The 26,882-nt window shown below is 44.8% G+C and overlaps 1 protein-coding gene across 1 annotated transcript in view; it reads left to right on the forward strand.

Moving 5' to 3' along the window:
* Positions 1–616: 616 nt before the first annotated feature.
* Positions 617–26,882, forward strand: part of col5a3a (collagen, type V, alpha 3a) — a 47,080-nt gene continuing 20,814 nt past the window's right edge. Inside the window, exons 1-19 of the mRNA XM_083676462.1 lie at positions 617–820; positions 9,541–9,708; positions 9,989–10,202; positions 11,149–11,311; positions 15,902–16,024; positions 17,919–18,311; positions 19,264–19,386; positions 19,665–19,784; positions 19,962–20,015; positions 20,267–20,308; positions 20,410–20,472; positions 21,546–21,620; positions 22,345–22,428; positions 22,545–22,601; positions 24,990–25,043; positions 25,302–25,355; positions 25,634–25,687; positions 26,566–26,619; positions 26,866–26,882. The exon at positions 26,866–26,882 is cut by the window's right edge and continues 37 nt beyond it. Coding sequence (XP_083532588.1) covers positions 739–820; positions 9,541–9,708; positions 9,989–10,202; positions 11,149–11,311; positions 15,902–16,024; positions 17,919–18,311; positions 19,264–19,386; positions 19,665–19,784; positions 19,962–20,015; positions 20,267–20,308; positions 20,410–20,472; positions 21,546–21,620; positions 22,345–22,428; positions 22,545–22,601; positions 24,990–25,043; positions 25,302–25,355; positions 25,634–25,687; positions 26,566–26,619; positions 26,866–26,882 — 1,994 coding nt within the window. The 5' untranslated portion in view covers positions 617–738. The remainder of the gene's footprint in view (positions 821–9,540; positions 9,709–9,988; positions 10,203–11,148; positions 11,312–15,901; positions 16,025–17,918; positions 18,312–19,263; positions 19,387–19,664; positions 19,785–19,961; positions 20,016–20,266; positions 20,309–20,409; positions 20,473–21,545; positions 21,621–22,344; positions 22,429–22,544; positions 22,602–24,989; positions 25,044–25,301; positions 25,356–25,633; positions 25,688–26,565; positions 26,620–26,865) is intronic.

Below are 26,882 nucleotides of genomic sequence, written 5' to 3' on the forward strand. Positions count from 1 at the left end.
TTCAAAGCTTGGATGCATCCTCCCCTGGCTGTGTATGAGAAGAAAGGGAGCAAACTCCACTCCTATTTGTTTAGAATTTAAGATAATGGTGTGTACTAGAATGCAAAGCATTCTACAACATAATAATTATCAACATCATTAACATAATCATCATCAACATCATTAACATAATCATCATCAACATCAAGTGCAAACATTTGCATTGAATCCAAATCCCCAAAACCAAGGTTCACAATGTTGACATCCTGTAGGCCATTGTCAAAAATCTAATAGATTCAGAGTAACAGACCACAAATCTCTAATTATTGCCAACATGACACGACCACCAGCATGGTGTAGGCGCCGAGATGCTGTCAGAGATGATCAGGAGTAATAAACGTGCGCTCACCAGAGGGAAGCTGGTGATTTATGACGTGTGTCCTCTGGAGGCACCGTTTCTCATCCATTCCCCCAGAGTCGCGAGACACCGTCCTATGGGAGGGCAGAGGAGGAGAGGGGAGGAGGGGAGAGAGGGAGTGAGGGAGGGTGAGAGCGAGAAATTGAATGAGAGGGACAGAGTGAAGAGGAGAGGATCCTCCAAAAAAACTTCTCTAACTAACAAGTGAAACATCAGACCGAGTGGTCTCGAGCGCCGCACTGGTTTCTTCACTACTCTACGCATGGCTGCTTAGTTCCTTCACAATTAGTTTTGTATCATAAAGTTGTGTGGCGGAGGCAAGGGGGTCTCTGCTCTGAAAGATGGACTGCTTAAAGAGGACGGCGGCGTGCAGGATAATACCGCTATTTCTTATCCTACTACACGCAACAACGACACTAGCTGGTAAAGTATTTGGCGGAATACACCTGCTAAGAAATTTAAAAAGGCTGTCGTTTCATTGAACGGACTGTCAAGAATAGGTGGCATTAGTTCCCTTTGTACATAAAAGTTCGTGTCCTTTGTTGATAAAAGTTCGTGTTGGGTTGTTTGGCACTTGTGAATGACACATTTTTACTGATACCCCACAGAGAGACTTTCTGCAGAACAATAGAAAACGTTATTGGGTGTGAACAAATTCCTCAAGTTAACAATGCAGAATGTTTGCGAGACCCTCATCTACGATATCTCTCTTTCCAATCTCTCTGGACATTTAGCGATGCTGCTGGTTTGAACACGTCCACTGATTTGCTTTGGGTCGGGATTCAACTCTAAAGCAGGCGTTAATGCGTTAGAATATTAATAGATATTAGATGTTTTTTTTTCTTTTTTTCACTCGGAAAATTTCCGACTTTTAATTACTGTGAAATATAAATCCTAGTTTTAATACGCTTAGCAATATTTCCATAACTATTCTGTGCGTCATAGCGAATTAGCGGTGCCTGTGGTGTTTGTTGCCTCAGCTTGTCCAACATTTCTCTTTGCATTCTAATCATAATCCTGTAGCATCGTATTGGTGTTTGAATTTAAATTTCCCATAGATAGCCTTGTTCATTCTTGCATTGTGCTTCAACAGTTTGCATTTCAGGTTTCTTCTGTGAGGGGGAATAGACTTACTCCTCTGGAGCTGTGATGTCATGTTCTAGTTTGCTTGTGACCAGTGTCGGTTTACTGTGAAACGGTTTAACGTTGTCTTGAGAAGGAGGTGAATGGCTAAACACTGACCGACCCGAGTAGATTAAAATTCCTGTCATGGAGCTGTTTAATGTACTGGTGTTTGGCCACAAGAGAAGTAGCTTAACGCTCCATGACTATTCATAACAGCTTGTCTTATAGCCCTTGTCTGTCATTAATAATCAAATGTGTCTATGTTATGTCTATGCATTTATGACAGTGTTGTTATTGTCTTATTCATGAGGAAATTAGGAAATAATTAATCATGAATAATGGAGTTTCCATACAGTATATACTGTATTCCCATCAGGGTTGTTGATACTACAATGTAGGTCATTAGTATCTCATATTCATATGCATCAGGTTGAATGAAAGAAACAGAATGATTGAATTGGTGGCTTAGAGTTTGACTGGCTTCAGAAAACATATGTCTTATGCATGCCCAATGGTGAATGGACTGCTTTTGGTTGCCCTCTTTGCTCTATAAGCCTGGGTTAACTATATGGGCTGGGTGAATGGTTAAGGCGGCTTTGGATTGGATTATGGTTGTGGTTGATAACAGGAGGCCTTACTCAACTTGTGGGCATGCCCACCTCTCAGGTGTGGTGCCATTCCAGCCCTCCAAATCTCCTGAGATGACCTTTAACGACCAGCATTTGGACTGAGAGTCTGAACTCTTATTTGGGCCTCTAATCTACCACCCACTGCTCTCTGGGGGTTATTAGGTCTGCGAGGGCTGGGGGAACGCCCTCTGGTAGTATCTCGAGTGTCTAGGACCAGCAGTAGACTATTTCCTTGCAGGTGCTCCAGGTAGAGACTGCCTGGTGTAGAGACATGCCTCAACAGTGAAAGTTAACCCTCTGGTCACCAGACATGTTTTATTTTTAAAGACGTCTCATTTTCACCAGTGACTTTCCAGATGCACCTTTTTGTGTGTTTTGAGTTATTCCCTGGAATTGATGGACCAGAATACGAAAGTGATGCCAGAGGAAAAATAATACAACACCAAAAGCACAGATATTGATTGGCGGTATGGTTTCGGTTTTCTGTAATGAGTAATAGTAATGAGTAAGTAAAGAAAGAAAATAATGCCATGGTTTGAGTAAGTAAAGTAAGAAAATAATGCCATGGTTTGAGTAAGTAAAGTAAGAAAATAATGCCATGGTTTGAAAGTGTTGCTGGATAGTGTGAGTTACCGACATGGCAGTCCAGGATGTGATGGTGTTTGATAGCATATGGAGCAGTATCAATGTGAGAATGTTTTCACATATGCTCTGTGTGTGTGTGCGTGCTGTGTGAGAATAAAACTGTACTTTGTAGTCTTGTTTGATGACAGGAAGAGAGACGTTCTTGCACAAGTCCACAGTTTGTGACTCCTCTGTTCCTCTGCCTATCCACATTTTTTTTCAATGGACTTTTTTGTTGTTGTTCAAAGGCTCCGGAAGGAGGGGGTTTGTTTTTATTTCATATGCTGTATCTCCTCATTTACATTTGCGTCCCCCCTGCCTCCCCCGCCCTGGCAGTATGACAGAGGGGAATTCACGCGTGCAGCCCCCTCTCTGTGTCCCATTTGATCCCGCTGCCTTGCTGATCCTGCACCAGACTCCCATAAGAGGGCGGCAAGCCTTGTTCTCCTTTGATCCAACTACAAATGAGTAGCGAATGAAAACAAATGAAAAAAGACGACGAATTTAGAAACAGAAAAAGAGGAGAGGAAGAAGTTGATGCCTCTTAGTACTACTGTTCGTTCCACTGCCACAGGCGTTGCGTTCCTCTAATGGAAATATTAAACATAGTTATGCTGAGGTTTAAACTTAAACAGACATGTTTTGTCCTCTGTTGATGTGGAATTTGGCTGCTAATATGTTTTAGGCTAACTGTTTGGAATTCCCCCAAATCTAATATGTGTACATACTACTAAACATCTCATGGCGCCAAATCTATGCTGAGCAGTAAACATCTGGCCTCCAGAAATTGAACAACCCCCCTCCCCCAGACCCAGGTCCCCTATGTTACTGAGCATCTGATGGTTCCTGCTGCTTTCAGACTACGAATTGAGGCCTTCTCTACACAGATAGAGACCTCTCATACAGTACAGTATGAACAGACCTCTCAGTGGTATCCCTTTACCTGTCTTACAGGGGAGGCTGGTGGAGGTAGAAGGATGGGCCCATTGTAATGCATGGAATGGAATTAGGAGTGGTGTCAAACATGTGTTTGATACCATTCCTCATTCCATTCCATGCATTACAATGAGCCCATCCTCAGATTTCTACCTCCACAAGCCTCCCCTGCTGCCATACATGCCTTTTTCCCAGGACCATGGACCATAGCAAACCCTTATCATAGCCATATACATCATACATGGTCCCCTTTGGATGACCAGACAGTATATAAGTTACTATCTGACCAAAACCATGTGTAACAGTGGCAGCCTAATTTTAAACAATACGTCCCATCATACTGAAGACTGAAGTTCTGTTTTCACTCAAAGATACGGGTTCTACAAACAGTCAAGAGTCCATAAGCACTGATACTTCATAGTAAACTGTAAAAGGCTAATGGTCTTTTTTTCAAACAACATGGACACACTGTATATCAACCAGGACTGGAAATGCATGAAGTTACAGTACCAGCAACAACTGAAGACCAAATATAAACAGAAAATTCTGGTGTGTGTATTTAGCATGTACATGAAGGCAGTGTCATGTTTTGGTTCCTCTAACCATGCCTCAGCTTTATGATATCTGAGAGAGTGATTGATTATAAAGGGTTGACAGGGAAAATGTGTGTGTGTGTGTGTGTGTGTGTCTGCATGCGTGTGTGTGTGTGTGTGTGTGTGTCTGCATGCATGCGTGTGTGTGTGTGTGTGTGTGGCTAGGGAGTGGACAGAGAGGGGCCTAGAGGTCCAGGTGTTTCCTCTATGGGCCCAGCAGCGCTTGGTCAGTCTGGCCCTCATGCAGTGAGCAAACATCAGCAGAACAAACTGTGGTGATAGAAGAATGTGATGGTGACGTGTGATCGAGGGAAATGTGTAACCAAAACAAGTGTGTCCAGACAGCAGTCAGCTCCATACACACATTCGCTCACACTGGACATACAGTAAGCTTCACCACTGAGACTAGCTACTGACCCACATTCAGCACATACACAAATCACAGTGGTAAGGATAATAAAACTCATAAACTACGCGGTAGCAATTTATACCATTGTAGGCCTGTTGGAGAACGTCATTGTGAGAGGGGTTGTACTGCAGACAAAAGAGGGACGCACATACTTCGTTACAGTAGAGGACACACATGCTCAGATCCATCAGGCTCACACGTGTCCGTGCTCCTGACCTGTTGGAGTGTTGAGGAGCGGGGAGACAGTTCAGCAGCACAGCGGTGCGGTGGATTCCGAGCGGTCTCCCACACAACCGCCAGCTTGAACGGCTCCCAAACTCCCAGTGATAACTCAAAGCAGACCCAACTCCGAAGCCCAATCAACATGATACACATCAGAATCTCCCAGTTCAACATTCTGCCAACACAGCACATTCCTCTGTCTCCATGTAAACCTTGCCCTGCTTGATGGTGGACCTTTCTGATTCTCTCCTCTTCATACCCCCATGGGCCCCACCTTAGTTGTGAGTGAGCTGTGTGTTTGACAGACTGGTGACAGACAGGGAGGACAACAGAGGGAGAGCAGAAACACAGATGGGAGGATTGAAAAAAAAAAACATGGCGTGACTTTTAGTGTGGGTGTTATAATTGTCTTATATTATTACTGTAAGAGGTGTGTCTGTGTGTTTATTTGCTGATTCATTTTGCAGAGTTTTGTATTTTCGTGTGTGTGTGTGTGTGTGTGTGTGTGTGTGTGTGTGTGTGTGTGTGTGTGTGTGTGTGTGCGCGCGTGTTTGTGTGTGTGTGTGTGTGTGTGTGAGTGAGTGTGTTACTGTGTCTGTAGTCAAATATAACGTTTTTTGGAGTGTGTAGAAATGTGCATGAATGCGGACATTGAGCGATTGAGTGATTGAGTGATTGTGTTTAGCATGATTCTGAGTGTGTGTCTGTTCCTTTGTCTCCTCTCTTCTGGCCTTAGAGCCTCTGTTAGCCACACAGTGTCGACCCATGCCCTACAGGTCAGGGGTTGACTCATGGGTAATTTGATTAAGTCTAGCCCTCTGGGAGGCTGACTGACAGATGGTGGCAGTGTTTTTTTTAATCTGTTTTTTTCTCTCATCATTAATCAATGACATTTGCTCAAATAAATATTGCTTAGATGACTTTTAATGCAAAGTGGCATCTAAGAAAACATGAAAGGATTGTAGAGGATTTTGAACGTCATCCATATACATACACTTGACAGACATATTGCTGACATGTGCTGATCTTCTACCATCATACATACATATCAAGGGAGTGATATGCATATCTTAAAACATCACACAGTTCACCAAATGCAACTGTGGAACTGCCTTCTCTCCTCTGGAATCTGCATCGGGTGCGGTCTGACATGCTATGGGAATTTCTCTCTGCCCAGTTTTATTCTGGCCCCTGTTCCCTGTTCACATTGCGTGTTTGTAGTTAACACTGTTAGTATTGTTGGGAAGTTTTAGGACTAAACGTGGGAGTGAAGGTGCTGTGAGTAATATCAGAGGGAATGTCTTCAGAGAACCCTGTGGAGAAGAGAGAGAACACATTATGCTCATGTATGTAGTGCTGGACAGAGGTGGTGCTGGATTATATGACTACAGGACAGGGACAGAGAGGGTGCTCAGTGTCACACTAGGCAACCATTGTTGTGTTACATTACCAGTGGACAGAGGGAGTTCTGTGAGGGAGAGAGGGTCTATTGATGCCTGTTCTGTCAGACGGTTGGCAGTGGACAGTGATGCCGTAGGGGAGCCATGTTGCTCTGAAACACAGGCAGAGTGATTCATGGAGTTGAACAGCCGGACCAGGAGAGGAGTCATAGAGAGAATGGAATGGAAACACCCAAATGTCATACGTGGGATGTGTGCACTGAGTGGTCTTCTCAGTCAATGCCCTGTCAGACAATTGTTAGAAGCTGAGGCCCTATTCCCCTACTCTGGGCAAAGGAAAATATGTAGAAGTGAACTCTGACCTTACAGTATGTGGTACTGGAAAAAACCCTACTGTATCTATCTCTCAGCATGGTTTGATACAGTCTTACTCCCATCTCTCCAGTCAGAGTAACAGTATTACTGACCCAGGTAGATGATATAGTGATGCTAAATTTAAAAAAAAAAAAGGATCAAGCAAGTTAGGCCTAGAGGTATATCAGAGGACAGGGACAGGTGAGGTAAGCACAGGTAAAATGTAATGAGATTCAGGTAATGCTGGCTCAGGAAACAGCGCTGCAGGACAGGTAGATTAAATAGGGATTATTGGCATTACTTCAGATGACAGAGACAGATCCGATGCTGGGGAACGAATGTTGATCTTGGGCCTGCTCCAGACATCACATGGCGTCCTGCCACCTGCCCAGGGGCTCTTCTTTACAAGATAGCCTAGGAGAGGAACATTCCCCAGGATTGTGTAAATGCCCCCATGGAGCTGGCCCTACAGGAATGGTGGCTCTGAGACAAGAGGCTATGGGCTAGCGAGAGGTTAGCAGCATGGTTCATCTGTCACTGCTGTGTATGATTTACCTCTGTTTGTGGTCTGGGGAAGTATGGCATTATCGGGCCTAGTCTTTTATCCCAGCACTGATCAAACCCATTCCTCTCTTCCCCTCTGGCCGTTAGTGAGAACCTGATCTCTCCTCAATCATGTGTCTGGTTCCTTCTCTATTGTTTCGAAAGATTGCTACCCAAAATAGTTGGATGTTTGAATTATTGAATTAGTTTCGGAGATGTTGTCAGTAAATGTGAATCAAATGGACAAGAGTTGCTTTCCTTTGTGGAACAACAATCTTTGCTTGGTCTGTTGATGGGACTTCCATTGTATTTGCAATTTTTGTCTTGTTTGACATGTCATTGTGAAGATTGTTCCTCTATACGGAGGAATGTCTCATGCTCTTTCTATTGTTTCCCCCCATGGTGCTGCACGTTTGGACTCCTGACTGTACTGTATTGAGAAATACTGTTGGGGTCAAATGTCAAACATAAGTGTATCTGTCAGTTAGAGCTATGTGAGATGGTTGGGTAACATTTCTCTTGCTTCTGGAATACCCTGTTCTGGCAGATACTGATCAATTATACATTTCTGTGCATTTCTATTCATCATATTCAATTGGTAATGAAGTTACTGGGTCATCTGGTGCTGTGATGAGACATTTATGAGACAATGAGTCATTTAATCGGATAGTTTGAATAAGAGAGCATAGGGAATTGGAGAATTTGGACTAAAACATTCATTGAGTTAGTATGTTTTCAGCACAGTGGTCAGGTGCTCTGCCTGTAACATTGAAACCCAAAGGCCTACGATAATTAGACCCATGCTGCAGCAGATTAAAACACTGTTCCAAACATCATCGCCTTATGACCTGTTTTTGTGTGTGTGTGTGTGTGTGTGTGTGTGTGTTTTTAAGGATCTCTGACCTGATGAATTATTCATTGACATTTAGTTCTTGGTTTACAGTTATAGCAGGCAATTTGGATGGATATGCAGACCATCATAAATGTTTGTGTGTGGGCGAGTGTCTGTGAAGCATTAGTTAGTGTGTCTCATTGTGCATAAGCTGGACAGTTCTATTTGTTCGGAACGAGCAACTCCTGTAATTATTTATTTATAGGGATTTTTTATGGCTCCATATCAAAGTGAAATATAAGCTCCTCTGTCTTAAGTACCTTTAAATCAGTACCTGATATTTTCCATTGTGTTTCAGTCTGGCTCTAATTCACAGCTTAACTTATTTACAGTGTTGCTGCCATGCGATTGGGCTCTGTGGGTGAGATTTGAGCTGGTTCTGAAGAAAAAGCCTCTGCCATGCAAATAAATAATGCAATAAAATGTAACAGGGTGTTTTCTTGTAAGCAGTGAGTGGGCACCGGTACACTCTCTCCACATGTTTAATTAACAGAGCGAATAAAAGGAGCGTGGTGGGGGAGAGCTACGGGGGGCAATTTGAATTTAGGATCCTCATTTCAAATGCCTGGAATGCTAAGTGCCAAGTTTGCCCTTAACAGTCTCCTTTCACCAGCTGGCTGGAGACTTAGTGCACAGAGCTCAGATCACACTAATCCTCAGGACAACACTTTATCAACAGAAAATCGAATAACGGCCAAACACAACTAGACAACATTACATAAACTAAAGGCACATTACAATTATCAACAGGCCCAAAAGCGGCTATCATTGTAATGTGAATATCTACATCTTCTGTTTAATATTTCTTTGCAGGGATTATCACTGATACGCATATTTGTATATGTGCGTAATCAATGCCAGTAAAGTATTCAGGCAGAGTGAGATAAATGGTGTTGCTTGTTGCTGCTGGCTGGGGGCACGTGTCAGCTGTCAGGTGTGCTAGCGTAACAGGATTATGGAGTGGGCTGTGCCATGGCTCGATCCCATAATGACAGCCACAGAAGGCCACCTGCAGCCACTTTTCAGTGGGGGCTGTCTCCTCAAACTCCCAGCAGCAGGAAGCACAATCAAAAACAGGTTTCCAATGCCACTTAAACTGGCAGCTCTTTAGCTCAATCACCACCATCACTTCACTTAGCCAGCCTGCAACATATCACAACAGGGTGTACTTTGAAAAACAAAAGCATGCAGCTGCTGTGTCCCTTATGGTCCAAATTCTTGATTATTTTGTTTTTCACTCTAATGTATAAAACAGATGATATTCTGACGTAGACAAAGTGGAACGTGTAATTTAATGATCTCTTGGCTTGAGTATCCTTTTTATTGAATAACCTTAACTCAATATTTGTAGGTAAAAAAAACTGTTATCTATATTACTGTATGCTGACTTGCCCTCCACCTCTCTCCCCTGTCCAGCTGATCCCATTGATGTGCTGCGGGTCCTGGAGCTGTCTGAGGACATGGAGGGGGTGTCCATGGAGGCAGGCCTCTGCACCAGGAGGAAAGGCGTGGAGGAGACGGACATGGCCTTCAGGATAGACAAGAAGATTCAGCTCAGCGCACCGACCAGACAGCTCTTCCCAGGTAGGCACACCTCTCTGATTTCTCTGCTAAAGTAGTATATCAAACTGACTTATGACGAATGGAATACATTATTTGTGAGACCAGGTACTGTAAGACCTTTCCTTAGTAGAGCAGTGCTTAGTGCAGAGGGCGCTCTCCACCATACACTATGATTCTCATTGATTTAAGCTCAGATGTCTGGTAGCTTGTTGTCATGTGTTGTTTTCAGTAGCACAGTAGGTGTTGCACACGGCTGGGATCTCTCCTGTGTGACTGACGTCGGTGCTCTCCTCTCCCCCAGACTCCTCCTTCCCTGAGGACTTCTCTCTGATGGCGACGGTGAGGGCTAAGAAGGGCAGCCAGTTCTTCCTGCTGTCTGTGTACGATGAGCAGGGCGTGCAGCAGCTGGGCCTGGAGGTGGGCCGCTCGCCTGTCTTCCTGTATGAGGATCACCAAGGACAGCCCTTCCCGGAGCACTATCCCATCTTCAAGAAGATCAACCTGTCAGATGGAAAGTAAGTAGCAGTAGCACTGATGTCCCTTCTTCCCTTGCCCACTTTATGACATTATCATCTCAGGTTGACCTGTATTTACCAGTGGGATTCACCAGTATGCATTTGGCTGATCGGTAGCTGTCCATCTCCCTGCCACATGACCCTGCCTGACCCTGAAGTCTACAGTTTATCACTGTTGACCTAAGATGACCCTACTTGACTCTGACATAAGCCTTTTTATCAATTGTTGACTCCTTGCGTCCTCTCCTTCATCCTCCAGAGGAGGAGAATATGTAAGGGCAGGAACCTAGATCTTCTCCTCCAATGCATGTTCAGTAGGACACAAGTGGAGAACGGAGGAAAGGACGTGAGGAGTCATGTTCCTAACAATTGAGAAAAGGCAATAGACAGCTCATACAATTTGTCTGACCCTGAGTGACCCGAAAGCATATACATAGGATACACATAGAGCACATGACCTTCAATGAAGGGTCAATGACTTGACTTGACCCTGAGTGAATCATCTGACTACAGAAAACCCATCCTCAGCCTGATGCATGAACTGTCCAGATTTCACTCAGCTAGTGCAGTATATTACCCTCTAAATCATCCCTACATGAACCTTCTATTATTACCTTTTGGTGAACTGCTGTTTTGTTCAGTCTCAGTGGGGGAGACAGAACACACCATTCAACCTGACAGTTTACAGTGCCTGCAGTGTAGAACTGTCACTACTCTTTACCAGGGACATGCACAGGGGGCGTGAAAGGGGGTAAACACCCTGCCCCTATGCCCTGCCACTCACAAAGTGCCCTCCTTTTTTTTCTTGCATCACCCCCCCCCCCCTTCCCCCCCGCCCCACCTCCCTGCCCCACCCCCCTGCCCCTGGTGCCCTTTTTTGGAAAGAAAAGCACCTATGCATGTCACTGCTCTTGACTATAACTGCACCTCTGTTGTCTGTCCTCAGGTGGCACAGGATAGCCTACAGCGTGGAGGGCAAGTCTGTCACTCTCTACCTTGACTGTCACAAGGTGCAGACTCTGGAGTTACTGCGAGGAGACGCCCCCGTGGTCAGCACTGAGGGGGTCACCGTGTTCGGGACACGCCTACTAGACGAGGAAGTGTTTGAGGTACGACACCAGGACAGGAGCGGATCTGCCTGGAGGGGGGAGGGGGGGGGGGGGGGGGGGGGCAAATGTCATGTGGTCTAGACATGCAATATTTTATGGTTATTAGCAACAGACCACAAACTACTTGTTGGATGTAAGAATACTCTAGATTGGTTGGAACTTGCATTCATTGAATGCTGAACATTATTTAAATCTGTCTAAGATTGCTTCAGATAGTCATTTGAATACGCAGTGGTATAAGCCAGGGCATGCTGCTGTGTTGTTTCTTGTGGTTCACTCCCTCAAAGGCACAGAGGAGGTGATTAAAAGAATCAGTAATATGATATGAACTTCAAATCATCAAATATGCATGTTAAACCTGTGGAGACCTATTCACTAGACCAAGATTATGATGTTGTGTTAACAGAATAGAAGCTGACATGAACCCATAGGCGGTCCCACTAACCTTGTTTTAACTCAGATCTTTTCTCTCCTCTGAAATGTGAAGTATCGTGTGTGTATGGATAACATAGAACATCCAGCCACAAGCTCATTATGTTTAGATAAAAGCTTCTAATTTCACTCAGGCTTTTGTGAGGGTCAACTCTGTGTGGATCAGAGGGGTTTAGAGGGGCGTTGCTAGGGTTAGGGTCTGCTGTCAGTCAGATGCTGGAGGACTACACTGTGTGTCTATGGGGGGACAGGTGCTGTTCAGACATGCTCACCTGGAAATGACACTCCTTTTATTGTATCCTCCATGCCTATGTGATTGTGACAGTGTTTGGTATAGATGTGTTGATGTTTTAATGGACGTGTGTGTGTGTGTGTGTGTGTGTGTGTGTGTGTGTGTGTGTGTGTGTGTGTGTGTGTGTGTGTGTGTGTGTGTGTGTGTGTGTGAGTGAGTGTGAATTTGTCTCGGTGTGTGAGTCCGGTCATGCCTGGTGGTCGTGAGGATTGATACTCTAAGAGGAGGAATTCCTGCTGCTCGTCCCAGTGTTTATCCCTACGGCGACACACGTTTGAGCCTCTGTCCTCATTATGCCTGAGTAACTGGGGATGTCAAGGGTCACATATTTAATGACTCATGAGTTTGAGGTCTTGGTAAACTGAGAGCGGTAGTATTAGATCTCTCTGAAAGTGGACAGTGAATTTGCTTGTGTAATGAAAAGTGTGTACTTTGTGTATCAGTGTGTGTGTGTGTGTGTGTGTGTGTGTGTGTGTGTGTGTGTGTGTGTGTGTGTGTGTATGTGTGTGTGTGTATCACAGTAAAAATTAAAGCTGGGAATCAAGTTCTGGGAAAAGCTCCAATTCCTTTATTTTCATTTCAGTGACCTTTTCTCATAAAGTCATTCTTTGTGTCTCCCATGACAATATGCAACCCCTACGCCATTGTCATTCTTACTGCAGCTCCACTCTAATTCACTAGGCCACCGGTCAAAGTGGAGCCAAGCAGAAGTCCAATCTCTCACCATGTCCTCAGGCAGTGTCTGCTTTGCATTGGACAGAGACATGGAGGGGGAGCTACCATTCCAACCTTGCAGTCCCCCCAAATTCGACGTACTTCAGGTTTTCGGAGAAGTACAGAGGGAGGGTTATTGACAGTCTCTAATTGCTTAATGGACACACACTTCAGCATTCTCCGCTTTCTCCTTAACAAAACCAGATGTCCTTGTACTCACAGGACACAGACCATCTCCTCATGTACACTCATGAGGAGTGACCCTATGAACTCAGTCTCCCTAACCATGCCTACACAGTAACCTCCCCCCTCCCTAATCCCTCCCATGTCCTAACTTTACCTCAATTGCCTCTCCCACGCCATAAGTCATTCTCAATTCCTCTCCCACACCCACGTTCATATCCCTCTCCCCCATCTTACAGGCACTCTTTTATTGATAACACTTAACAAGTGACTTACTCCAATTAAACAATGTTTCTCTCCAGTAAAATCGGACTATTTAACAACTTTGAGAATCTAGTCCCCCAATGTAGAAGACGATCCCAGAAGATCTCCCAGAAGATCTCATCTCCCCCTCCCCAAATGTAACATTCCACAGTGTGAAAAAACCCTGGCGCATTTGTGATGATGAGTAATACTCTGCAGTTATCCATGTGCTCTCTGCTCCTCTTGAAGTGAGACTGACTGACTGACTGACTGTTGTTTTCCATTCGGAGTGAATGTGGGTCAGTGGTGTGTGTGACCTGGGTGAGGCTGGTACCAGGGGAGGTTAGAGATTCTCAGGCCTGTTCCCAGGCCCTTGTTCCAGTGGGATCCAGGGGGGATGGGAGGCCTGTTTTCCGGCCCTGTTCCCCCAGCGTGGGAGCCCAGCATGGGAGCCTGGGGACTGTGGTCAGCCTCTAATGCTCCTATTGCTTCCAGATTGCCTACAAATGACTAAGAACTGGGGAGAAATTTGGAGTTGTTCAAACACTGTGCTCCTTCACACACACGCATACGCACGCACACACACACACACACACACACCCACCCACCCACCCACCCACACACACACATACACTAAAGCAAACATTTAACTGTCCACAACTCTGAATGCACGCTGACCTCTCTGTGCCCTGTTTGTGTGTTCCTGGCACTCCAATACTAAGATATGATCCAGCCCAGTGTTTAATGTGCGAAGGAAATGAGACCCTTTCTGTCTAGATATCTAACAAAGAAAAACACAACTGTACTGTAGCATGACTACACGTTGAGACGCTATGTTGTCAAGCGTGTCATGTCAAAGGTGGTTTTAATTCACTCCACAGATTTGATCAAGGAATCTCATGGACAACTACTAAGAAAGCAGAGACATGTTTAACCGTTCAATGTCTGTTGTTGAAGCGTTTTCCCTTCATAATGATTTCTGTCTGGTCGCATTCAGATGTTTTTGCTCAGTCTTGAGCATCTGTTGCACCTCAGGCAAGCAGGGAGCAAAAAAAAAGTAGTTCTGTTGTCTGTAGTGAGGTGTCTTAATGGGGATGCTGGTTGTGTACAGACTCGTGAACTCGTATTCACCCTAGACAGGTCGGTGATGATTCATAGGAGGGCCAGTTGTGTTTATGGAGTGAGACCTCATTAGAGGAGAAGAGGTGGAGTACATTGGGGATTTAACAAGGTCTGTCTGGGTGACTAACAAGGCTGGGACTGGGTGCTATGACTGTTGGCTGGCTGGCTGGCACCTCACTGGACGTCACCACCAGACAGGGGAGCGGAGCATTGTCTTATAACAGATAGCCAGACTCCATTCACACTGATGTTCAGGCGACTACACCTTTAGACAATGGGGAGCAGAGAGAACACGTCAACATCTCAGCGTCTCCCAACACTCAAAGCCCTCTGTTATCCAATGAAGCTGAACACTTCAGGGTATGCACTCCAGAGCTGGCATTCCCCCTCTCCCAGACTGGCTCCGAGGTCATCCGCACATTGTTCTCTTCAAATGGTCAGAGCCACTATGATGTGCAAATGGAGATAGGGATGACTGGAATGGGCTTGGTGATTCCTCATGTCTGCAGTGCAGGGGGACAGCCGGTGCCTGCTGTACTGGGGGAGGGACACTAACCAAAGGTAGAACAGGCCCTTTGATCTCTGGCTGGGATTGAATTGGCTGAGGGCTCAGTCTTTCTCTCTCTGTATTTTGTGTGACAGGGGCTGCAGTAGAATCTGATGTTTATACTGTGCCATCTGGCTCCGGAGCTGAGAGGGACATGGAGTACAGGGTTATAAGGTGGTGGGGGAAGTGGGGGATGTTTCTATAGGTGCATATGACTTTCTGTTTATTTCTGAATGTGTTTGTGTACTTTATGTACAGAAACATTTTGTGAGGAGGTTTGTGTGTGTGTGTGTGTGTGTGTGCGTGCGTGTGCGTGTGCGTGTGTGCGTGTGCGTGTGTGAATGTTGGGAGGAAGGACAGCCATGTTGATTTCTCCCACCTCTGGCCATTTAGTCTAATTAGAGAGATTGCATTGAAGCTACAAGCACCTGTAAAGAGTTACAGTAATCTGTCTCAATTTATCACAAATGCTGCTACCTGTCCTCTGTGACGCATGAATGTTTGATAATGAGTTAAGGTCATCCAAAAATAAAGAGCTAGGTGATGATGTGTATGGACCCAGCAGGGTCAGTAACAGTCTGGGGCTTTGGTTCTGTGGGCAGTAGGAGGGCTGTCTCTGTGTGTGTTTATGTATACACACACCCTGGCCCTTTGGGGCAGGACGGGAAGTGAAGGGTCTTGACAGATGAGTGAGAAGGAAGTATTTTACTGTTATGGGTACACAATCAGCACTCTGGTAGAACCCTGGGAACAGAGAAGTCACAGTAGCAGTCACCGTACTACTGTGTTTGCCATGTTATGCATGAAAGACATTCACATATGAGTGTTGTCATTGTAACTTTACCCTGCATACCACAGCCATTTTTATTTTTTTCCTCCAGCATTTGTCGTCTGTAACCTGCCAGTATAGATTGTTTTTTTTGCAGTGTATTTTTGTCAAAGTGATGGAATTATTCTGCTGCTTTATTTTTTGGCTGTATGGTTATATAACATGAAGCTTGTCTGTCTGTCTGTCTGTCTGTCTGTCTGTCTGTCTGTCTGTCTCTGTGTGTGATAGGGAGATATCCAGCAGCTGCTGATTCTGGAGGACCCCCAGGCTGCGGCTGACTACTGCCTGCACTACATCCCTGACTGTGACTACCCCCTGCCCTACAATAGCCAGGCCCAGGACCTTTACGAGGTCAGTACTCCTGCCACCAGGGGGAGACACCCACTGAACACGCACACACACACACACACACACACACACACACACACACACACACACACACACACAAACACACACACTCCTGTGGTCATGTAATACAGCAGTACATACTATATATTTGGATGTACAGTACAGTATACACTTGAGCCTCTTCATGAACATGCTGGTGTATAAATTGTCGCCTTGTGTTTGACTCTAGGGTGCTCGAGGTCGCCTTGTGTTTGACTCTAGGGTGCTCGAGGTCACCTTGTGTTTGACTCTAGGGTGCTCGAGGACACAACATGATGGTAGATGAACATGATGCACAACTGAAATAAAACACAGTGCCATGTATTCCACATTTCAATAAAACCCAGATGTCCCACCATTATCATTTGATTGCCGAAAGCTGAGAATGTTTTTGTCTTGCACAATGTCTGGACAGCTTGAGTGTTGAATCTACAGTAACATGGTTTTGAGCTCTCTTTGGATAAGCACTGTGTTGACTCAATCTGGCTTCAAGATTTCTAAGATACAGTTTCATGTTTAGACATTTACAGGGCCTATACAGCTCTGGCTCTTAAGCTGCTCTCTCAGAAGCCCTTGTTTCTCAGCCAACCAATAAAGAGAAGAACAAGCATGCATATCAATGGAGTTGTGTGTGCCAGAGACCTACCCAGCCCCTGTATCACATAATTTATTACCAGCCAGTCTTCTCAGCCAAAGGGGGCCCGTACAGAAACACGAATAAAGTTAAGAGAGGCAGGCCAGAGTGAGCCATCACTCAGTTCAGGAGGAGCAGGCTAGGGGGAAGCTCCTCCCTCTCCTTTGATATGCAGCCAGCAGTGGAGCATCCCTCCCTCGGCCGTGTCAGGTGTTCCTCTGGCAGGACTTGTACTCTGCTCTGCAGCCTGAGCACACACACACAGCCAGGGGCGCCGTAAATCTCACAGGATATCACAGCTCTTCCCCTCTACCGGCCTGCATGGACAATGGGAGAGCAATCCCGGAGATGAATTATTGTATTTCTATGTGTGTATGTGTGTGTGTGTGTGTGTGTGTGAAAGACTGCATTTGAGAGACAGAAGAGCGAGAGACAGAAAGAGTCATTGCAGATAGAGAGACAGCATGAGTATGAGAGAGACAGTGATATTGATTCTTGCGGCCCACAGGGAGAAACTGTCAGGTTCTCCAGGAACACAGAGTTCTCTGAGTGGGTGTAGACTCATACGCCCCGCTGAGTGTGCGTGTGTGGCTGCGTCTGCGTCCAGTCCCTGACCATGCTCTAGGGATGTCCAGTGAAGGCCATTCAGATGCTCCATGGATGTGAGGCCATTCAGAGCCAATTGGCTATTACAGAACTACAGCTGTGAAACAAGCTCCATCTCCTGACCTTAAGTATCACTCCACTGATGACTCTACTGACCCACTTTCCATTGTACTCACTGACCCTATTTACAAATGTTACGAAATGACCTCAATGTCTTTAACAGACATTCTCCTACAAAGGTTATCAATACCAGTAAGAGATGTAGGGAATGCTATAAAACACATACAGTATTTACTCTCTTAAGTCAAGAGCAAGTCAAGAATTAGCACATCAATAGAATCATAAAAAACTGACCTCTGACCTTCATGAGTAAACATGTCCTGTGTGCTGACAGGGGGGAAACAGGGATGAATAAATAGCACCAATGTCCTCATTTTATATTTTCTCATACAAAGTGAGCTGGATGAGTGGGCCTTGCACTGTGTTTGACCCTACTCGGGTGTTACAGGATCTGTGTGTCGTGCCTCTCCTCTCCTGTCACAGTCTATTTCAGATGTTTCACCATATTGTTGTTTCTCTTGTCCGTGCCCCACTCCTTCCCTTACTTCCTCTCAAAAGACCCCTCAACTTAAATCTGATCTCATGATGCAAAGCGATGAGCCAGAAGAACCAAAGAAACGCTCCAAAAAAGACAGACATGGCAAAAAGGACAAAAAGAAGAGGGACAAGTCGTCTAAGAGGAAAGGCAAGGGCAAGAAGGAATCCAGGAGGAAGAGAAAAGAAATGGAGGCTCTAGAGGAGGGTTTCCTTGGGGTGTCCACAGTATTGCCTGAATTACCCTTCCAAGCCACTGTGTTGCCTGCTATTGAACTGTCCACTGCAGAAGCTGCCATCTCAACCGAGACCCTGGACCAGAACACCACTATCCCAGAGATGCTCACACATGAGCCTGAAGTTGAGGCCCATTCCGTGGTGCCCAGTGCACTGCCTAAGCCAGTGGTTACGAAGGAGGTAGACTGAAAAGTTACCACTTAGAACTCCCCCCTCCATCCTACCTCATCCCTAACTGAGCACTCCCCTAATACCTCCTAACCGTCAGTTCACCTCAAATGCCTCTCAACCTGCTTACTCAGACCACTAACCAGCACCAGCCTAACCATCACCTCCTTCAAGGCCCTCATGGAACATGGAGAATTAATTTCTCTAGGAATAGTTTAAGTGTGTAGAGAATCCAATGTAGACTGTGGTTATTATACCACATAAACAACTGTAATTCAATAGTCACAACAGTTGTTTATGGGTTGTAAGACATAACGTCTTGTGTTCCTCTAGTTTGTGTGCATAACACTTTTTTTCCTGTCTTTCTGTAGTACCTGTAGTGATACATACATACTGTACAGGACACAATCTGAATGTGTGGTATGTAGGTATGGAGCTCTTGTGTTTTTAGTCTGCCTGTAATGTTGAAGTTCACCTAAGGTGATGTCCTTAAACATCACTGTGAAACTTAACATTTCTGTTTGAAATGATACATTATGTATAGCTATAAATATGCCTCCAGCATTCTTATTCACTTCATGAAAAATGTAATGTTTCCACAGTTCAGCAGATAGTTAAAATAACATTGCCTTCCATGATATCTTATCATCTGCTAATCTGCACAATTTACTCATTTTCATTCTCATGCTATAATGGCTGCGATGTCATGCTGCCATCACCGCCTGGTTGTGAAGTACTCTATCACCCCTAGTTAACGACACACTTCAGAGGCTTGCTTCATGTATTACCATAATCTCATCTGTGCTGCAGTTGCTAACTAGCCTAGCATACTACACTGTGACTGCTTGTGACCTGGAGGCACTGGGCAGTGCCAATGTCACACAATGTGCCATACCACTTTGCCCTCTGTCTCCATGGTTGTGGTCACCATGACTTTGAGCTGATAGTCTTTGCACATGTGCAGGAGGAGAGACCAGCCATAAAGCCAGAGGTGGAGGAGTATGAAGATGGCTTTGACTACAGTGATCTGTATGATGACCTCTCCGTCTCCTCGGTAACAGTGGGCCCCAATGTCACAGAGTACGAGGTAAGTTGTTTTTATACTGTGCCACAGTATATACTGTATATATATATATATATATATTCTATAAGGAAATGAGCTATATCTATCTATCTATCTGTCTATCTGTCTGTCTGTCTGTCTGTCTGTCTGTCTGTATAGATAGATATAGATATAGATATATAGATATACTGTATCAAACAGCCTGTCTGTCTGTTCTCAGCACTATCAGTGCTTGTAGCAACTGTGAGGTGGAATTTATATGTTTAGCTGTAGAAAATGGCTGAATTGTAATTTGGACTCAGACTATTGAATACGAGGACTACAAGAATGAGACCGAGGAGCAGGAGTATGAGGAGTATGAGATATACGAGGATGGGTACGGCTTTGCAGAGAGAGAAGGGGCTGAGACCTGGGATGGAGAGGTATGTCATTTACAGTACTATCACACTATACAACTGAACTCACACCATGACTGCTGTGTCTCCTCCACCTGGTCATTGGCAATATGATATTGTTCATACGTCCATCTGTCTATCCGTCTTTTCTGTCTGTCTGTCTGTCTGTCTGTCTGTCTGTCTGTCTGTCTGCCTGTTCCTCAGGCTAGTGCCAGAGCAGTGAAAGGGGAGAAGGGAGAGCCTGCCATCATCGAACCGGTGAGTTCAAGGTTATCATTTTAAAAAACATCCTTTTATTGCACATCTGAAATACATTTCAGGCAATTACAATCTTATCTATGGACCCATACCACAGTCTTCCAAATGTTGGTCATGTTATTTATATGGTTGTCTATCATATTTGCAATATTCATGTACTGAATATGATCTGTACTTTGCATTAGTTGTGCTAGTTATTTCTGTGGTATGTATTATTTGTGTCTTATTGGAACATCTCTGTTGTTGTGCAGGGCACACTGGTGGAAGGACCTCACGGCCTGCCAGGACCAGCGGTAAGTCACCTGACCTCTGTGTTACTATACTACCACTCGAATGGGTAGAAACCTGCTACACTTTAGCACATCAGTGCTGACTGTGTGTGTTTCTTCTGTAGGGTCTTCCAGGCGAACCAGGACCAAACGGCCCCGCTGGGCCCAGAGGAGACACTGGTGACTTGGTGAGTGTTTTCTCTGGTGGATTAAGGACCAGGCAGAGCCCCATAGAGAGTGGTCCTCAGGGCTAGCATGACCGTGGTCTGGCCATCCCCCACAGTCGGGGGTCTAGAAGGATATTGCTCTGGGTTGGACCAGGACCTCAGTTTGAGCAGAGAACGGTCCACAGAGACACTGTGACCTGGCTGTGGCCTTGACGCTTTACTGTATGACTCATCTGGGTTTGACCTCATTTATTCGGTTGCAGTGTGTGTGTGTGTGTGTGTGTGTGTGTGTGTGTGTGTGTGTGTGTCTGTGTGTGTGTGTGTGTGTGTGTGTGTGTGTGTGTGTGTGTGTGTGTGTGTGTTTGTTGTTCTGTCCCTGTAGACTAACTCACTCCCACAGACACTCGCAGACAGATGCTCAGTCATTTCAGAGATGTTGAGGTTTTTTAATGATGTTGTTCTGGGGAAAAGATATAGAGGTCAATTAACTGGTAGCGCTCTGTTGCTTACAAACACTTCAAACCGACAATCACCCCACCTCTTTTGCAGTCCTAAAACAGAAACAATCTGAAATGCTGTTTCTGTGTAAAATCTTTGAAGTTTGTATCATGCTATACAATAACACAGTAGCACAGTATATTCAGTTTGACATGTGATAGATATTGTAGTAACATTCCAGTTGAGAGGGTGTGTATCTTTTGTTTATGCTCTAGAGGGGTTGCATTGTTTGGACAGGCCGGGTGATTGACAGCTCAGGATTATCTCATGTATTTAATACTTTATGTGGTGCTTATACATTAGACGTGCCGTGCAGAAAAATAATCAAATCCTAGTTGTGTGCTCTCAGGAGACAAGGTAATTGATATCAACCGGAGTGTGAGTGACATGCCCTCAGGACATGGAAGGAGAGTGTTTTTTTACAGAGATAAGATTGTAGGGATATTTCTCCTCTGTTTAGTCTCATGTACTCACTTGAGCACTCTGGCATGTGTATACATTACTGTACACACTGTATAAATACACATACCATACACATGACTGATAAACCTCCCCCCCCCCCCCTTTCTCATTTTCTTTCCCTCTCTCCCTCTCAGGGTCCTTCAGGACGTCCTGGTATGGCTGGGGCAGATGGGATACCAGGTCCTCCAGGCACTATGCTGATGTTACCAGTAAGGATGAGATACTCCCATGATAAAACCATGAGATCTCTTTGTTGCACACTCCCATTTTGTTTCACGTTCACTTGTATGTGTGCTGTCCTTAAGTGGAGCAGTAACATCTCTCTGCCACTAGGTGGAGCTGTGAGATTGAACTTCAATCATATCTGGTTAATCCAATAATGTGATGCTCTACCCATCCTCCTGAAGTGTGAACACATTCACTCCCCCTCATGAATTTAAAACGAGTGGATTGGTGTGAGAAATGTGGTGGAGACTCCCTCTAGACCAGGGGTTCCCAAACTTTTTTGTCTCGTGATCCCAAATTGACATCAAGAATTTCCTGTAACCCCAACAACTTGATTGTGGGCTATGCCAACACATAATAATCATGTCCAAGTATATTCTAATCGCCTAAAAGACGCTCTAATTGTTTGTATTTGAAGCCCAAAACACTGCAATATCGGCTACAGGTGCAATACACAGACATTGTTTTGTCTTCATATGAAATTAAAATGTGTGTGTGTATCTTATTGATCAAATCTTATAGAGGTCAGTTAGATTTTCTGACCCCAAGTTTGGGAACAGCTGCTCTAGTCCCTGTCACCAATCAAATGCTTTAAAAATGCATCAGGGGGTGTGAATGAGTGGACACTTCAGGAAAAGGCTATGGAAAAGAGCAGCCTCTGTGAGATCTGCAGTGTGTATCCTCACTCCTTCGCTCTTCTGTTTTCAGTTCCAATTTGGTGGGGATTCTCAGAAGGGGCCTGTGGTGTCAGCCCAGGAGGCTCAAGCACAGGCCATCCTGCAGCAAACCAAGGTAGTCCACATGACTACTAGTTGGCCTACTGTGACTCCTCCATTGTACTGAAGTACTTGCAACACTACAGCTCCTTTGAAATGACTTTGAGTGCTGACTCGTTCTTGTTTTTGCAGATATCATTAAAAGGACCTTCAGGTCCACTGGGTCTCACAGGGCGACCAGGACCACTGGTAGGAGACCTTATTGATCTGTGACATGCCCTTAACTTCAAAGTACTACTCATCCACTATCTCCACCTACTCTGCTATCTACAGTACTGTGTCCCACAAGCCGAATGACCTTATGACACCTTATGACATCTGTGTTACCAGTCCAGTCCAGTTTATTGTACAGGTGCACCCCCAAGTAGCTCTGGACCACCTCCACTTCCTCTCCCTGGATGGAAACAGGAGACAAGGGGACCCTAGTCCTCCTAAAGTTCACAACCATCAACCTTTGTCTTGTTAATATTGAGTAGCAGGTGGTTCTGCTCATACCACTCAACAAAACTGTCCACCAGTCCTCTATACTCGGTCTCCTGACCTCCACTGACACATCCCACAATAGCAGAATTGTCCGAGAACTTCTGCAGATGGCAAGTATCAGTGTTGTGCGAGGTATAGAGGGTGAAGAGAAAGGGAGCCAGAACTATCCCCTGGGGGGCGCCAATTCTGCTCACCACCCAGTCCGACACACATCCCTGCAGCCGTACAAACTGTGGCCGGTTTTTCAGGTAGTTCGTAATTCAGGAAACAATGGGGGAGTCCACCTGCGTCATCAGCAGCTTATCCGCAAGTAGCAAGGGCTGTATGGTGTTAAATGCACTGGAGAAGTCAAAGAACATAACCCTCACAGTGCTGCCAGCCTTATCTAAATGGGAGTGAGCTCTGTGTAGCAGGTAGATGATGGCATCATCCACACCAATGTCTGCCTGGTAGTCAAACTGCAGGAGGTCCAAGAATGTCTTCACCAGGGGCCTCATTGTGTGCTAGCACCTATCTTTCCATGGTCTTCATGATGTGGGATGTCAAGACTACCGGTCTATAGTCATTCAAAGCAATGGGGTTCCTTCTCTTTGGTACCAGTACCAGGCAAGATGTTTTCCACATTGATAGGACCTTTTCCAGACTGAGGTTCAGGTTAAAGAGGTACTGGAGTACTCCACACAGCTGGTCCGCGCAGACTTTGTGCACCCTCGGGCTCACACCGTCAGGGCCCGCAGCCTTCCTGGTGCGGAGTTTCCCCAGCTCTCTCTTCACCTGAGGTGATGTGAAGTAGGATGTGGTAACATCGTCTCATACAAGTTATTTTAGGATCATAAGGCAGTCAGAAAGCTAATAATAGTTCATTTCAAATAGCTAATATAAGCATTGTGTTACACACTGTGTACCGTTTATTCTTCAATCAGTCAAAACTTGAAAATCAATAAGCTAACTTAAGCACTGTAGATAGCTAACTGAAATACTAATCGAACTCTAGTTAGTTGGACAAGAAAACGTACAAGAAACTGTAAGCCTGTGTATATGTCACACAATGCTTATATTAGCTGTTAGAAAAAATGAATGGTGATGTTTGGCATGAACCGGAAATTAAGTTCAACGAGCTCCATTCTGATGGCACACTTCAGAACTTGATGGCTACCATATACAATATATAGTAAGAAAGTCTAGACCATACCAGATGAGTACAGTATGCATGTTACACTGGATTTGAACCCCAGTCTCCCACATACTTAACAACTTTTCTAGTCACTGAGCTATGGAAAGATGGGTGGTGTGTGGGTGTGCTGATATTCAAATTGTGTATTCAGCACTCATGGGAGAGTAGTTCATTCTCTTGTTCCTTTCTCTTTTTTTTCTGGGAGAAAGACAGCCATTGGAATACATTTGAAGGGGCTCCATTTGAACACAAGCAGTATTTGAACCTGACAGTAAATACCCACACTTCTATCTATTTCTATCATTTAAGCCCACTGAGCTATAGGGGCAATTGATCCTGTGAGAATCAACTTAAGTAATCACCTCTCATATAAGGTTACTCACACAGAATCTGAAGGGAGGCATTTCATACATGGTGCCTCATTCATATATCAGAAATGTACTTTTCTTTCTGAATTGGGACTTGTACAGTAATGTACAGGAATGTATGTTTATTCAAAATAATAATACATCATACAAAAATAGAGATAAAATAGCACCTTAAAACAGATTCAGTGCAAACTAATATACATTTTAGTAATGGGTGAGTAACATTATCAAGGTTAAATATTTGTAATCAAGAAATCCTTAGTATGTTATAGAATAGAATATACCCCACCAACATTAGACAACTATACAGAAGGGAAAACTAGAAGAACTTATCCATTTGGTTATGTAAATCCAACATTGCAACAGCTAACAAGATCCAGAGTTTGCATTTTGACGTTTAAAACAATACACTCACAACCACTGTACAGCATCAGTTTAATTTGTTTTTGACTGTTGCACCACTGTGACGCAGTGAAATATGCCCATGGGAGCAGAAACATTTGAGCTCCATGTGTGGTATGACTCTCTGAGCCTTATCTCTGTGTGTTCTAGGGTCTTGTTGGTGCCTCTGGACTCAAAGGTGACAGTGGAGACAATGGCCCAGTAGTAAGAGAATATACTGCATTTTTACACCACTGCGATTTTACCCCATAATGCACCAGTCTTTGTCTTTGTTGTTGTATTGATTGTGTCCTGTCCCCTCATCCACTCCCATCTCTCTCCCATCTCTCTCTCTCTCTCTCTCTCTTTCTTTCTCTCTCTCTCTCTCTCTCTCTCTCTCTTTCTTTCTCTCTCTTTATCTCTCTCTACTGTATCTCTCTCTACATATATATATATCTCTCTCTATATATCTTTCTCTCTTAGGGTCCGCGTGGGATGCCAGGCTCCCTAGGAATTGATGGGAGGTTAGGAAAGAGGGTGAGACTATGGCTATGTTGCCATCCTTAAAAACAAATACTGCTTATTCCTAGTGGACTAAGGCTATGTTGCCATCCTTAAAAACAAATACTGCTTATTCCTAGTGGACTAAAGCATTTTAGACATGTTCTACAGTATACTGTTTATGTGGGCGTCCATTCTTTATTACCTGTCACTTCACTTGCAGAGTTGGCTGTGTTTGTTGTAAACTGTGTGTGTGTGTGTGTGTGTGTGTGTGTGTTTGTGTGTGTGTGTTTATGTGTGTGTGTCTCTCTCAGGGGCGGTCAGGATCAGACGGCGCTCGTGGAGCACCAGGGGAAACAGGGTCAAAGGTAAGCTCCATATAATCACATTTTACCGCAGTGTGGCGGTGAAAATCTAAGTAAATTGTGTGGAGACAGAAACCTCCCTCCTCCAGTTTGTGTGTGCCACACTGTAAATGAATGTGTCTGTTCATTCAAGTGTCCATAAGTGTGTGTGCTTGTGTGTGTGTGTGTGTGTTTTTTCTGTATCTCAGTGCCTTCACTTAATGTGAGCAACAGTATCTTCAATGGTTGAGCACAGGAAGTTGTTAAATTAAGTCTAATCATTTTCACTTGAAGAATGAGCCTAGAGATATCCGGGGCCCAAGTTTATTACATGTATTGACAATGCCAGCAATTCAATACTTAACAGCTGCAGGAAGGGCTTACTGAATAAATAACGTATCCCTGATGCTAGGGCTGAGAGAACAGCAGTGTCTTTATCTGTCAAAGCAGCATTTTAGCAGAGAGCAGAACAGGACCTCCAGCTAATCTCTGATTCCCATTCCCAGCCTGAGCCAGACTCGGAGCAAGAGACGCACGGCAGATGGGAGAGTCCACAGGGACAGCATCTCAATTCTCCTACACTTTACTGCCTCAGACAGTGTGTGTGTGTGTGTGTGTGTGTGTGTGTGTGTGTGTGTGTGTGTGTGTGTGTGTGTGTGTGTGTGTGTGTACGTGCATGTGAGAAAGTAGGGATATGGATTGAGTCTGATATCGTATGAGATGCTTGTCTGTGTGTGTGTGGTGTGTGTGTGTGTGTGTGTGTGTATGTATGTGTGTGGTGTGTGTGTGTGTGTGTGTGTGTGTGTGTGTGTGTGTGTGTGTGTGTGTGTGTGTGTGTGTGCGTGCGCGCATTCTGTATGCCTGTTCTTCAGTCTCTTGGGTCCCTTTTTTTCCCTTCTCAGGGTGACAGGGGCTTTGACGGACTGCCAGGTCTCCCAGGGAACAAGGGACACAGAGTGAGTGAGGAATAACAATAACATCTGATGAGAGTGTGTGTGTGTGTGTGTGCGTGCGTGCGTGCGTGCGTGCGTGCGTGCGTGCGTGCGTGCCTGCGTGCGTGCTCAAATGCTTGCGTGTGTACAGTATAACATTTGTGTTTGCGAACCATTAATAATATTTTGGCTGCGGTCTGTCGAATGGCAATGACCATTAAGTATATTGTGTCTTTATGCAGATGCCTCATGTAATTACTTTTCTCCTAGGGGGATATAGGAAAGCC

The sequence above is a fragment of the Argentina silus genome (assembly GCF_951799395.1).
Source record: "Argentina silus genome assembly, chromosome: 9".
Classification (NCBI taxonomy): domain Eukaryota; kingdom Metazoa; phylum Chordata; class Actinopteri; order Argentiniformes; family Argentinidae; genus Argentina; species Argentina silus.